The sequence below is a fragment of the Drosophila sechellia genome, unplaced genomic scaffold (genome assembly GCF_004382195.2).
Source record: "Drosophila sechellia strain sech25 unplaced genomic scaffold, ASM438219v1 Y_20, whole genome shotgun sequence".
Classification (NCBI taxonomy): Eukaryota; Metazoa; Arthropoda; class Insecta; order Diptera; family Drosophilidae; genus Drosophila; species Drosophila sechellia.
In genome coordinates, this window is record NW_022611379.1 from 255,211 (window position 1) to 270,961 (window position 15,751).

Here is a 15,751-nt window from a genome sequence, read left to right on the forward strand (position 1 = left end):
TTAAGGAAGTCGCTTGCGCAGTGCCAGAATTTGATGGTCAAAAGATCCATTTACAAAGATTCATTAAGCCAATCAAATTGGTAGACCTAGCTAAGGGACCATTTGAAGACATTGCAGTTGAGGTCATTAAGTCAAAAATAGTTGGCACACTTTTGAACTCAGTTGACAATGAAACGACAATTCCGGCAATTATAAACAAATTGCAGAAAGTAGTCGTAGGTGAAACATCCAGTAATGTCAAGGCAAAACTATCAATAGTTCAGCAAAGAGGTAAAACTGCAATGCAATCTACCGCTGAAGTTGATAGACTGAGAAAGCTATTAGAAGCTTCCTTTATCGATGAGGGTATACCTATCGAACATGCCACTGGTCTAAGTACTAAAGAGGCAATTGACACAATAATAAATCGTGCTGAGCACGAAAGTATAAAAACAGTACTGGAAGCAGGGACTTGCACCACTATGGATGCAGCGATAAGCGCATACATAAGAACGAGTGCAAGAGTTACCGGTGACATCAATAAAGTGATGTACTTTATAGGTAACAGATCCAACAGAGGATACGGAAATGCCAATAGAGGTGGTAACCGAGGTAGAGGCTTCAATAACAATAGTAATAGAGGCAACTACAACAACGGTTACCAGAATAACGGTTATCAAAACCGCTATAATGGAAATAATAATAATAACCGCTATAATGGCTATAACAGAGGCCGCAATAATGGAAACAGAGGCCGTAACAACAATCAGAATAAATATAACGTAAATAATGCAAATGTACGAATAGACTGAAGTAAAAGTAACAAAAAAAAAACAAGCTGGAACTGGAACTTGGATTGGATTATCGGGCAGTCGTGCGGACATCGCTTTAGTCGAGAACTAAGATCAAAAGGAAAACTGGAATGGAATTGCCAAGGAAAAATCTGAGTGAGTAGAGTTTTATTGAGTATGGGTAAACACCGTGGCGGTTTGAAAACTAAGCTGAATAAACGTATAGCCCACGTAAGGTGGCTAATATACGGTCAGCAAACGCCACCGGAAGGAATCTGGAGTCCCTACTGCCTGGGGACCTGTGAGCGGCCATCGACGTCTTCAGTGACACCCAACAAATAGACAGCATCGAGGGAGTGTCAGCGTGCCACCCCCGGCGACGCCCAGCTGACACCCAACAAATAGACAGCATCGAGGGAGTGTCAGCGTGCCACCCCCGGCGACGCCCAGCTGACACCAGATGAACATCAGCAGATGAACAGATGAACATTAAATAAATAAAATAGATATAAAATATATATAAGAAATTGTAAGAAATATTGTAAAACGGAGCATATATTACTATGCCCTGTTAACCCAATATGGCCCGTGAAGTCATAGCTAGAATCAGGCAGGCAATAATGTAAAATACAATTTCTTTCTTTATTTTAACGAACATTGAAAACTTTTTATTCCAAATATAAATGTCTATAGAGACAAATGGAATAAGTAAAACTGAAGATATAAATATATACAAAGAAGATTCACTAAAAAAATATATAATTAGTATACCCAAAATGGGTCTAATAGATACAAAAACTGTGGACTCTACAGCCAATGTCATAAATAAAGTTGAAGTCCAAAATGCAGACTTGTTCTGGATAACCATAATACTAATTGTAATTGCACTAATTATGGTATCCAATGCATTAATAAAAATATACAAATTGCACAACAAGTGCCTGAAGAAACGATACCGTAGCACTGCTAACGGTTTAGATAATATTTAAGGAAGATTTTGGAAAACCTAATCATGCATAAATTTGAAATTTGAATGAATTTTTGAAAAAGAAATAATAAATAAAAATACAAACGTAATATTGAATTTATCTAGATTAGAAACTAAAAAAAAAAATACAAATGCATAAATTTGAAGATATGAGAATATCATAGCATGGATTGGGAAAAGCTTGTTGATCAGTTAAAAGACCCAAATAAAAATTTCAGAAAATCCTATAAATGCTTAACGCAAAACAGATCAATACAAGCTGTAACAATTAATAAGAATGCCCAAATCTTGGTAAATAGTTATAATGAAATCAGAGAGCTGATCCAACTAAATAGAAAGAATTTGGAAAGCAAACAGTGTGCTAAAGCTTTGGAACTACTGGTGACATTAAGAGAAAAATTAATATTTATAAAAAATAAATTCAGTCTCCAGATAGAAATTCCAAACATAGTAAACACCCCGCTAAGAATAAATTTGAATGAGGACAGCACTGACTCTGACGAAGAAGATAGGACTATAGTCAAATAAGGTATTAAAGAGGAAGATCTTCACGATCTAACTTTACCACCAAAATTAATGCTGAAGGACGAAGATAAAACAAACAACGCAGCTGACTCCGAAAATAACTTAACCATGGCAGAACAAGCAGCTGCCGTTAGGTCTTATATTAGGGAAGTCGCTTGCACAGTGCCAGAATTTTATGGGCAAAAGATCCATTTACAAAGATTCATTAAGGCAATCAAATTGGTAGACCTAGCTAAAGGACCATTTGAAAACATTGCAGTTGAGGTCATTAAGTCAAAAATAGTTGGCACAATTTTGAACTCAGTTGACAATGAAACGACAATACCAGCAATTATAAACAAATTGCAGAAAGTAGTTGTCGGTGAGACATCCAGTAATGTCAAAGCAAAGCTATCAACAGTTCAGCAAAGAGGTAAAACTGCAACGCAATTTACCGCTGAAGTTGATAGCCTGAGAAAGCTATTAGAAGCTTCCTATATCGATGAGGGTATACCTCTAGAACATGCCACTGGTCTAAGCACCAAAGAGGCAATTGAAACCATGATAAATCGTGCTGAGCACGAAAGTATAAAAACAGTACTGGAAGCAGGGACTTGCACCACTATGGATGCAGCGATAAGCGCATACATAAGAACGAGTGCAAGAGTTACCGGTGACATCAATAAAGTGATGTACTTTAGAGGTAACAGATCCAACAGAGGATACGGAAATGCCAATAGAGGTGGTAACCGAGGTAGAGGCTTCAATAACAATAGTAATAGAGGCAACTACAACAACGGTTACCAAAATAACGGTTACCAGAATAACGGTTATCAAAACCGCTATAATGGAAATAATAATACAAACCGCTATAATGGCTATAACAGAGGCCGCAATAATGGAAACAGAGGCCGTAACAACATTCAGAATAAATATAACGTAAATAATGCAAATGTACGAGTAATCCAAGATCAGGGAAACTCGCAACAGCCTTTAGGTACTCAGTAGAAGAAGATCGTAGAGTATACACCATCAATTATAATCTCAACATATTTTCTACATTCATTCGTGCCGAAACAGGCGTGAAACTAGTTTTTCTTCTTGATACAGGTGCAGATATCTCTATTCTCAAAGAGAACTCGGACAAATTTTCTAATATTCAAATAACTAACAAAATAAACATTCAAGGCATAAGCCAACAGAAAATTTAGTCGCGAGGACAGACTTTTATTGAGATACAGACAGGTAAATACATTATCCCACACGACTTTCATGTAGTGGATAAAAATTTTCCATACCGTGTGATGGAATAATAGGAATAGATTTCATTAAAAAATACAATTACCAAATAGATTTAAACCCAGAAGAAGATTGGTTTATAATTAGACCAAACAATTTGAAATTTCCAATTTATATTCCCATAACATACAGCTCTGGTATTAACACAACTTTATTACCAGCAAGATCCCAATTTGTCCGAAGATTAATAGTATTATCCAAAGATGATAACATTTTAATTCCAAACCAGGAAATTCAAACTGGTATTTATGTTGCAAATACAATCGCAACATCAAGTAATACAGTTGTAATACTAAAGATTTAAATAATCTATAAAGAAATGACACTTGAATTCGCCAAAAACCTCATTAGGGAATATATGTGCACCAAGAAAAGTGCAATTTACTTCCCTAATGATGAAGAATTTTTGATTTTCCAGAGGGCATTTATTGAAATCATATGCCCTAACAATTTCACAAAACTATTGAGATGTACAACCAAGCTAATTGACATTCTAACTTATGCGGAATTTAAGGACCTAGTCCTATAGAAACATAACAAACTTTTACATCCAGGTATTGAAAAAACCGTTAATTGGTTTAAAGATAAATACTATTAGCCTGATAGTCAAAAGCTAATTCAAAATATTATCAATAATATGAAATCTGTAATCTGGCAAAAACAGAACATCGAGACACAAAATTGCCACAAGAAAAAACACCCGAAATATTTAACACAAGGGAAAAATACGTGATAGATTTTTATCTCACGGGAAACCAGATCCTCCTATCTTGTATTGATATTAATTTGAAATTTGCCTCAATAGTAGAAGTAAAAAGTAGAGATTGGCTAGAAGCAAAAAGAGCCATTACCAAAATATTCAATGACATGGGAAAGCCACAGGAAATTAAAGCAGACAAAGATTCAGCTTTTATGTGCATTATCTTTGCAAAACTGGTTAACATCTGAAGGTGTTGAACTTTCTGTAACAACTAGCAAAAATGGTGTATCTGATATAGAAAGATTTCATAAAACCGTAAATGAAAAACTAGGAATCATTGGAAACGAACAAAATATTGAAGATAGGTGTACAAAATTTGAAACAATTCTATACGTATATAATCACAAAACCAAACATAACAATATCGATAAGATCGAATATCTTAATAAGAATAGGTATGATTTTGAAGTTGACATAAAATATAGACAGGCTCCACTTGTAAAGAGTAAAATCACTAATCCATTTAAAAAGACAAGAAAAATTGAACAAGTGGACAGTAAACATTTTGAAGAGACAAACCGCGGCAGGAAAATAGTTATATATATAAATCAAAGTTTAAGAAACAGAAAAAGTTTAATAAGAGTAAATACGATAATTCCAGACCAACCAATGAAGTGCAAGATACACAACACATTCCTAATAATGCTTAGTTGAATATTATTATTTATCACCATGGTTAAATGCAGCTATATCGAAATTAAACCCAATAAGTGCGAAAAATGGATATCTTAAATTCCAAACAGGTACAATGGAAATTCCAACCAGCTACGAATACCATTATTTGAGAATAAACATAACAAAGACAATGCTAATATTCGAAAATCTAGTAACTGAAGCATATGACTATCCCAATGTACCACATATACAATATTTAATGATTTAAGAATTAATCAGCGTAGTAGACTAACTACTTAGATTTAACTAGTCGTACATTAAGGAAGTCGCTTGCGCAGTGCCAGAATTTGATGGTCAAAAGATCCATTTACAAAGATTCATTAAGCCAATCAAATTGGTAGACCTAGCTAAGGGACCATTTGAAGACATTGCAGTTGAGGTCATTAAGTCAAAAATAGTTGGCACACTTTTGAACTCAGTTGACAATGAAACGACAATTCCGGCAATTATAAACAAATTGCAGAAAGTAGTCGTAGGTGAAACATCCAGTAATGTCAAGGCAAAACTATCAATAGTTCAGCAAAGAGGTAAAACTGCAATGCAATCTACCGCTGAAAAAGCTATTAGAAGCTTCCTTTATCGATGAGGGTATACCTATCGAACATGCCACTGGTCTAAGTACTAAAGAGGCAATTGACACAATGATAAATCGTGCTGAGCACGAAAGTATAAAAACAGTACTGGAAGCAGGGACTTGCACCACTATGGATGCAGCGATAAGCGCATACATAAGAACGAGTGCAAGAGTTACCGGTGACATCAATAAAGTGATGTACTTTATAGGTAACAGATCCAACAGAGGATACGGAAATGCCAATAGAGGTGGTAACCGAGGTAGAGGCTTCAATAACAATAGTAATAGAGGCAACTACAACAACGGTTACCAGAATAACGGTTATCAAAACCGCTATAATGGAAATAATAATAATAACCGCTATAATGGCTATAACAGAGGCCGCAATAATGGAAACAGAGGCCGTAACAACAATCAGAATAAATATAACGTAAATAATGCAAATGTACGAATAGACTGAAGTAAAAGTAACAAAAAAAAAAACAAGCTGGAACTGGAACTTGGATTGGATTATCGGGCAGTCGTGCGGACATCGCTTTAGTCGAGAACTAAGATCAAAAGGAAAACTGGAATGGAATTGCCAAGGAAAAATCTGAGTGAGTAGAGTTTTATTGAGTATGGGTAAACACCGTGGCGGTTTGAAAACTAAGCTGAATAAACGTATAGCCCACGTAAGGTGGCTAATATACGGTCAGCAAACGCCACCGGAAGGAATCTGGAGTCCCTACTGCCTGGGGACCTGTGAGCGGCCATCGACGTCTTCAGTGACACCCAACAAATAGACAGCATCGAGGGAGTGTCAGCGTGCCACCCCCGGCGACGCCCAGCTGACACCCAACAAATAGACAGCATCGAGGGAGTGTCAGCGTGCCACCCCCGGCGACGCCCAGCTGACACCAGATGAACATCAGCAGATGAACAGATGAACATTAAATAAATAAAATAGATATAAAATATATATAAGAAATTGTAAGAAATATTGTAAAACGGAGCATATATTACTATGCCCTGTTAACCCAATATGGCCCGTGAAGTCATAGCTAGAATCAGGCAGGCAATAATGTAAAATACAATTTCTTTCTTTATTTTAACGAACATTGAAAACTTTTTATTCCAAATATAAATGTCTATAGAGACAAATGGAATAAGTAAAACTGAAGATATAAATATATACAAAGAAGATTCACTAAAAAAATATATAATTAGTATACCCAAAATGGGTCTAATAGATACAAAAACTGTGGACTCTACAGCCAATGTCATAAATAAAGTGGAAGTCCAAAATGCAGACTTGTTCTGGATAACCATAATACTAATTGTAATTGCACTAATTATGGTATCCAATGCATTAATAAAAATATACAAATTGCACAACAAGTGCCTGAAGAAACGATACCGTAGCACTGCTAACGGTTTAGATAATATTTAAGGAAGATTTTGGAAAACCTAATCATGCATAAATTTGAAATTTGAATGAATTTTTGAAAAAGAAATAATAAATAAAAATACAAACGTAATATTGAATTTATCTAGATTAGAAACTAAAAAAAAAAATACAAATGCATAAATTTGAAGATATGAGAATATCATAGCATGGATTGGGAAAAGCTTGTTGATCAGTTAAAAGACCCAAATAAAAATTTCAGAAAATCCTATAAATGCTTAACGCAAAACAGATCAATACAAGCTGTAACAATTAATAAGAATGCCCAAATCCTGGTAAATAGTTATAATGAAATCAGAGAGCTGATCCAACTAAATAGAAAGAATTTGGAAAGCAAACAGTGTGCTAAAGCTTTGGAACTACTGGTGACATTAAGAGAAAAATTAATATTTATAAAAAATAAATTCAGTCTCCAGATAGAAATTCCAAACATAGTAAACACCCGCTAAGAATAAATTTGAATGAGGACAGCACTGACTCTGACGAAGAAGATAGGACTATAGTCAAATAAGGTATTAAAGAGGAAGATCTTCACGATCTAACTTTACCACCAAAATTAATGCTGAAGGACGAAGATAAAACAAACAACGCAGCTGACTCCGAAAATAACTTAACCATGGCAGAACAAGCAGCTGCCGTTAGGTCTTATATTAGGGAAGTCGCTTGCACAGTGCCAGAATTTGATGGGCAAAAGATCCATTTACAAAGATTCATTAAGGCAATCAAATTGGTAGACCTAGCTAAAGGACCATTTGAAGACATTGCAGTTGAGGTCATTAAGTCAAAAATAGTTGGCACAATTTTGAACTCAGTTGACAATGAAACGACAATACCAGCAATTATAAACAAATTGCAGAAAGTAGTTGTCGGTGAGACATCCAGTAATGTCAAAGCAAAGCTATCAACAGTTCAGCAAAGAGGTAAAACTGCAACGCAATTTACCGCTGAAGTTGATAGCCTGAGAAAGCTATTAGAAGCTTCCTATATCGATGAGGGTATACCTCTAGAACATGCCACTGGTCTAAGCACCAAAGAGGCAATTGAAACCATGATAAATCGTGCTGAGCACGAAAGTATAAAAACAGTACTGGAAGCAGGGACTTGCACCACTATGGATGCAGCGATAAGCGCATACATAAGAACGAGTGCAAGAGTTACCGGTGACATCAATAAAGTGATGTACTTTAGAGGTAACAGATCCAACAGAGGATACGGAAATGCCAATAGAGGTGGTAACCGAGGTAGAGGCTTCAATAACAATAGTAATAGAGGCAACAACAACACCGGTTACCAAAATAACGGTTACCAGAATAACGGTTATCAAAACCGCTATAATGGAAATAATAATACAAACCGCTATAATGGCTATAACAGAGGCCGCAATAATGGAAACAGAGGCCGTAACAACATTCAGAATAAATATAACGTAAATAATGCAAATGTACGAGTAATCCAAGATCAGGGAAACTCGCAACAGCCTTTAGGTACTCAGTAGAAGAAGATCGTAGAGTATACACCATCAATTATAATCTCAACATATTTTCTACATTCATTCGTGCCGAAACAGGCGTGAAACTAGTTTTTCTTCTTGATACAGGTGCAGATATCTCTATTCTCAAAGAGAACTCGGACAAATTTTCTAATATTCAAATAACTAACAAAATAAACATTCAAGGCATAAGCCAACAGAAAATTTAGTCGCGAGGACAGACTTTTATTGAGATACAGACAGGTAAATACATTATCCCACACGACTTTCATGTAGTGGATAAAAATTTTCCATACCGTGTGATGGAATAATAGGAATAGATTTCATTAAAAAATACAATTACCAAATAGATTTAAACCCAGAAGAAGATTGGTTTATAATTAGACCAAACAATTTGAAATTTCCAATTTATATTCCCATAACATACAGCTCTGGTATTAACACAACTTTATTACCAGCAAGATCCCAATTTGTCCGAAGATTAATAGTATTATCCAAAGATGATAACATTTTAATTCCAAACCAGGAAATTCAAACTGGTATTTATGTTGCAAATACAATCGCAACATCAAGTAATACAGTTGTAATACTAAAGATTTAAATAATCTATAAAGAAATGACACTTGAATTCGCCAAAAACCTCATTAGGGAATATATGTGCACCAAGAAAAGTGCAATTTACTTCCCTAATGATGAAGAATTTTTGATTTTCCAGAGGGCATTTATTGAAATCATATGCCCTAACAATTTCACAAAACTATTGAGATGTACAACCAAGCTAATTGACATTCTAACTTATGCGGAATTTAAGGACCTAGTCCTATAGAAACATAACAAACTTTTACATCCAGGTATTGAAAAAACCGTTAATTGGTTTAAAGATAAATACTATTAGCCTGATAGTCAAAAGCTATTTCAAAATATTATCAATAATATGAAATCTGTAATCTGGCAAAAACAGAACATGGAGACACAAAATTGGCACACGAAACAACACCCGAAATATTTAACACAAGGGAAAAATACGTGATAGATTTTTATCTCACGGGAAACCAGATCCTCCTATCTTGGATTGATATTAATTTGAAATTTGCCTCAATAGTAGAAGTAAAAAGTAGAGATTGGCTAGAAGCAAAAAGAGCCATTACAAAAATATTCAATGACATGGGAAAGCCACAGGAAATTAAAGCAGACAAAGATTCAGCTTTTATGTGCATAGCTTTGCAAAACTGGTTAACATCTGAAGGAACTTTCTGTAACAACTAGCAAAAATGGTGTATCTGATATAGAAAGATTTCATAAAATCGTAAACGAAAAACTAGGAATCATTGGAAACGAACAAAATATTGAAGATAGGTGTACAAAATTTGAAACAATTCTATACGTATATAATCACAAAACCAAACATAATAGTACTAAACGATATCCAGCGGCCATTTTTCTATATGCAGGCAGCCCAGACTTTAACGTACAACAAAACAAAATCGATAAGATCGAATATCTTAATAAGAATATGTATGATATGAAGTTGAAGTTGACATAAAATATAGACAGGCTCCACTTGTAAAGAGTAAAATCACTTATCCATTTAAAAAGACAGGAAAAATTGAACAAGTGGACAGTAAACATTTTGAAGAGACAAACCGCGGCAGGAAAATAGTTATATATATAAATCAAAGTTTAAGAAACAGAAAAAGTTTAATAAGAGTAAATACGATAATTCCAGACCAACCAATGAAGTGCGAGATACACAACACATTCCTAATAATGCTTAGTTGAATATTATTATTTATCACCATGGTTAAATGCAGCTATATCGAAATTAAACCCAATAAGTGCGAAAAATGGATATCTTACATTCCAAACTGGTACAATGGAAATTCCAACCAGCTACGAATACCATTATTTGAGAATAAACATAACAAAGACAATGCCAATATTCGAAAATCTAGTAACTGAAGCATATGACTATCCCAATGTACCACATATACAATATTTAATGATTTAAGAATTATTCAGCGAAGCAAAAGAGGTCTTTTAAACGTAGTAGGAAAAGCTTATAAATACTTATTCGGTACATTAGCTGAAGACGACAGGGAAGAAGCTAGAAGAAAAAATTAATAAAATGTCCGAAGACTCCGTAAAAACCCATGATCTAAATATGATTGTCGACATAATCATTAAAACATTAGCTCAACTTAGCTCAAGACAGACACGAACGAAATTTTGATTGTTTCCCACGTTCCTAGCTAGGTCACTAAAGTTCCGATATTTCAAATAGTTCCGTACCCAGATGAACATAAATATATTCTAACCGAGCAAATATTCGATAAATTTTATATATTCAATAACCAAGTATTTCATAAGGATGCAGATAAAGAAAGTAATATTCGACAAATGTATTGTTGGACTTATAAAACAAGAGCAAACTCAATGCATGCAAATTATATAGAACCAAATATACTTTTAACATGGAATATTCCTGAAACAGTTGTCAATTGAAAATTGTACCATTCAAATAAATGAGTTCCTAATTTCTAATAATCTAGCAGATTTTACACAAACAATTTATATCACCAACAATGTTACACGTTTAGAACCAATGAATCACTAACAAACAAAAGAAATGATAAAATCCCATGTAAAACACTATAACTTTTTTCAAATTATATGCATTACAACATTTTTTATCATGATAATTAGTTTGACTGTGTACTTAGCATATAAGCTTAAAAATATACCTTAGAAAATTATTGTCAAATATTGTAAACAAAAAGAAGAACATCCGCACCTAGAAACTAATGTCAATGAAAATATTCAACCAAGAAAGAATTTTATGCTATATCCAAATTTAACGACCTGTGGACAGTCCAAATTCACAGGTTGGGGGAGTGACATATCTATAAGTCCCTAAGACTTAAGCACATGCCTACACACTAACACACATACAACATGTACATCCAAATACACCCTACACTACTCCGGATGTACCTAATGGATTCCAGATAAGAATAAGATTGTCATATGATCCTCAAGACCGGGTTGAGTGGAAAATTCCCAACTCCAAATAAGTCACCCACTGGTAGACTAAACATCCCCTAATTTAAACATTCCTTGCTTAATCCCTCACCCCATCGTCACCTTCCCACGTGTGAAGCTCGGACTCGCAATCCCGAAAACAAAAGTATTAGATTTCAATAAACAAAACTATAAGAATCTAAGAGCACTTGTATCCAAGAGCGAATGCACTTGAATCCAAGAGAAATCCAAAGACAATTAAAGTCAGCAACTCCAAAGCTCTTTCTCTTCACTTGATCAGAGCCCTAAAGTCTAAAGTCCATATCAGAAAAGCTCGATACCGAGGCTTGAACGTCAATCAAATCAGAATAATTAGAGGAGTTCAGTTTGAGACCTAATTGTAATCGGTCGGTGTTCTTCAACAAAAATAAAAAATTGTAATCATTCAGTGAAATAAAAATATAATTTTTTTCACATATGAGTATTGCATTTAATTATATATAAATATATGTAACACAGAGTTATCGAAATAAATAAGTTTATTAAAGAATTTCTTTGTTTTTGCATAAATGGAACAAGTCACGGAGCTTTTACAAGGTCATATCCGATAAAAATGTCTTCGAATCCCCTTCTTCCGCCAAAAATCAGCATTTGTGACCGATCCGTTACCCCAACTGTAATAGCTTGACCGATCCGGTTGTTCTTCAAAAAATTTGTTGTATTACCCTTCCTTAGAAACTTTCCGGCCTTGGTGTCAAGTGCGCTAGCAGTGAAATCTATTACACAATTGAATACCTTGATCGATCATGTTACTTAGCCTAGTATGTCCGGCAAGTTGCACACCTCTGCTTCTTAACTGTTTTCTGTGTAAATATTTTCCTATATTGATTTTAAAAGAGGGTGGTATGAATTAGTTTTTTAGATTTATCTTGGGTATTTAAATTGAGGTAGACAAAACTAATAAATATTTTAAATGTTTATTGCAGAGTGTGGTTTGCGAACTTAACCAACGGTATTGCAATCAGCATGGCTCGGGCACTGGAGTGGTTCCTGCATATTCGCCTGAAATGGGGGATGATCTTGCGTTTTATACAAGGGTGACACTTGACCATATTATGAATGAGATATGCAAACAATCCGATTGCTTTAAGTTTATTAATCAGAACAGAAGTTCTGAAGACCCAGCCATAAATTCGCTTGAAGAATGTACGCTAGAACTAGGTCGCCTTAGAAAACTAGTAACCCAACTAACGGATTCTTGTCAGGCCGTCAAAAATGAAAAAAACGAAACCACGTATTCAATAGAGAAATACAATCAAGAGATAGAACAATTAAATGATCTTCTAAAACAAAAAGATGAGCAATTGGAAGTACTAATTGAGGAAAATGACTGTCTGTGCGTGGCAGCTGAAATAAGCAAAAAGAAGCTCGATGATTTGGATTATCAAGTTCAGAAACTAGACGAAGATACTAGACACATGGAGCAAGGAATTGTTGAGAGCATTGGACTTATTCAAGACATCGGTGATGTATCGCATGAAAACGAGTTGCTAAAAGGGAAAATAAGCCAACTGGAAGATGGCGAGGCCCGTCAACTTATTAATGACCTTTCCAAACAATTGGAAGATTGCAGGGAGCAATCACGCCTAATTAGGGAAATTAATGAGGAAATGGGGAAGACTTTGCAGAAGTTAGGAATAAATCCAAAAGAAATTGAAAACAAAATAAAAGTAATAGAAAGTTCAAAGCGAGAACTCTTCGATAAGGATCTCTCTGGAATGGAACCACCTCAACAACTTAAAGAACCTTTTGGCTCAATAAAAGAATCAGACAAAGATTTAGAAAGAACACTTTTTCCTCCTTCGGGATTTAGTGGCGTATACGAAGCACAAAACAATGATATCAAAGAACCGAAAACTAATTCATTGGAAGTGTCTACTGATTGGCCAAATAAAGGAGCCGGACTTGAAACAGACCGCGAAGCCAAAAATAGTCCTCCATCCGGTACAGCGAATGGTGTAGCAATTGAGGGTGAAAAGTTAAATGCTGTAGTAGCTGAATCCACAAAGAAACTTTTTGAAGAACAGGGAAGAGGAACAGGTGTAGAACTAGGGAAAGGACCAGGGGCAAATAGTGGATCAATTCGTAGTCTGCTTAAAGCAAATGATTCAATGTCAAAGAACAAAGATCGCCCAATTGAAGGGAAAGGAGCAATAGCGAATGAAAAACAAACTGATGTTAAACAGCAAAATTTACAAAGTGCAAAAGAAGGAGTCGTCCCTAATAGTTCCGCCACAGAAAAGCCAATAGGATACGGTGAAAGCGGAGAAATCAGAAAGGAAAAAGTAACAGCAACTGGTGAAGAAAAAATACCAGCACCTATTTCAGGGAAAATAGGATCTAAAATAGGACCTTCTGGTTCAGACCAAAACACAGGTCGTGGTAAGGAATCAGTAATCGGACAAAATGTAAAGCAAGCAGCTCAATCTAATCGAATTCAAAAGGCAACTAAACCTGATGATGGCGGGGTAGATAAAGACATAAGCATTAGAGATCAAGGAGACGGAAAAAATGGAACTAATGAAGCCAAGCCTATAGAGGTTCTTAAGCCAGGAGCTGGCTCTGCTCAAGCGGCCACGGCTGGATTATTACAGGGAATGGGAATAACTGTAGCTCAAGAAATGACTGATAGTCCCAAGCAGGGTGATACTTCTTCGACACAACAATTACCAAAGTCTATGAAAGTTCATGAACCAATAAAATCTACTGGCCAGGGGGCAGTATTAGGCCCCGGAGCAGTAAAGGATGGTGTTGCGAAATCTCGTGCCGAAGTAACTTTACCTGGCGACCAATCAAAGGATGTCAGAGGAGTAGGGTTATCAGGCCAGCGGAAAAGGTCCTCCACGACGGAAGACACTAGAGAATCCAAATTGGGGAATAAAATTTATAAAAATAAAGGGGACAAGAGTTTAACAAGTGACTCGGCGTCTAGCGGTCGGATAAGCCATGGCAGTAGTGTGCTTATAAAAATAGGTATAAGTAACAAAATGGGAAAACGGATTTCATCACGATGCAGAGATGGTGGCCAATTTGATGATTTTGTGAGGCACACTGTACAATCATTGTCAGCAGGTGATATTGATGGTTGCGCACTTGAAAGGGAATTGCGTAAAATTCTAGACATGTTTATTGATGAGTGTGGCTTTTGCTTTTGCAAGTGTAATATTCCCAAAAGCCGATTCTATGCAATCTGCCATAAACTTTACCATAATGGGCTACACACACTAGATTTCAGAGAGCTGGCCTACATGCATAGGCGGATATATGCTGCAGCGGAAAATATCTTACCGGGCTGCTTGTTTAATATGATAGTCAAGGAAATGACTAGTTTTAGTTGTACGTCCACCGAACACAGACAGTACGATTCAAGCCCATTAAATACCCAAAGTTTACAAAAATGCTGTAGTTGTAAAACCACATTTTGTTCCAATACCAATGAAGAAAAATTGTTGCACAAGGGTAAGCTAGCATTTTAAGCGAAAGAATACGACATTGGTAATCTTCAATTTTCAGTTATACGTCTGGAAAGTGATATTGAGAGCGCAAAGACGTGTCTTAAAAATCTAAAAAGTATTCCATCTCATCTCTCTATTCCGAGATGTAGCTTCAATTTAGAAGATTTTTCAGCTAAGTAAGTAAAAATTGAAGTACGATTTAAAATTAATTTTTTACTTCCCATAGATAAAAACTTGAGGAACATGGGAACAGCAGTAAAAAAATTAATATATATTGTGTAAATTTCGAATCCTAGTCTTTAAATCGTTTCCATTCCTGGTTTATACATAACTCAAGGTGTAATATATGTGTTTTATTTTATCTCTTTTTCATAAGTTGTCCGCAGTGCTGTCTGGACACCAATATTTTTACAAATAAACAAATTTTATCTCGGCTTTCCTCGGATCATCATCTGATGTATCTCTTATTTAGAAGACAAAACAAAAACCGATAATATAAAAGTGGAAAAATAAAACTTTTCTTAGGCAATGGACTTTCAAGATAACTGTGCATAATGAGCGGAAATAGCTCACCATATATTCTTCAATTCTCATCCCATCCCATCTCATCCATCTCATCTCATCTCATCTCAATCTCAATCTCAATCTCAATCTCAATCTCAATCTCAATCTCAATCTCAATCTCAATCTCAATCTCAATCTCAATCTCAATCTC

General features: G+C 35.3%; 1 protein-coding gene across 1 annotated transcript; it reads left to right on the plus strand.

Annotated features, from left to right (window-relative positions):
• The first annotated feature begins 12,523 nt into the window (after positions 1 to 12,523).
• On the plus strand, positions 12,524 to 15,332 carry LOC116803411. The gene is made up of 3 exons (XM_032727143.1): positions 12,524 to 15,040; positions 15,095 to 15,212; positions 15,263 to 15,332. The coding sequence occupies exons 1-3, from the start codon at positions 12,589 to 12,591 to the stop codon at positions 15,264 to 15,266; spliced, it is 2,574 nt and encodes an 857-aa protein (XP_032583034.1). The 5' UTR covers positions 12,524 to 12,588; the 3' UTR covers positions 15,267 to 15,332.
• Positions 15,333 to 15,751: the final 419 nt, after the last annotated feature.

What these genes read in the sequence shown, in the direction of transcription:
- LOC116803411 (XM_032727143.1), top strand. Translation starts at nt 12,589, where the DNA reads ATGGGGGATGATCTTGCGTTTTATACAAGGGTGACACTTGACCATATT. An exon ending in AGAAAAATTGTTGCACAAGG is followed by an intron (nt 15,041 to 15,094) that starts GTAAGCTAGCAT and finishes TTCAATTTTCAG; the next exon opens with TTATACGTCTGGAAAGTGAT.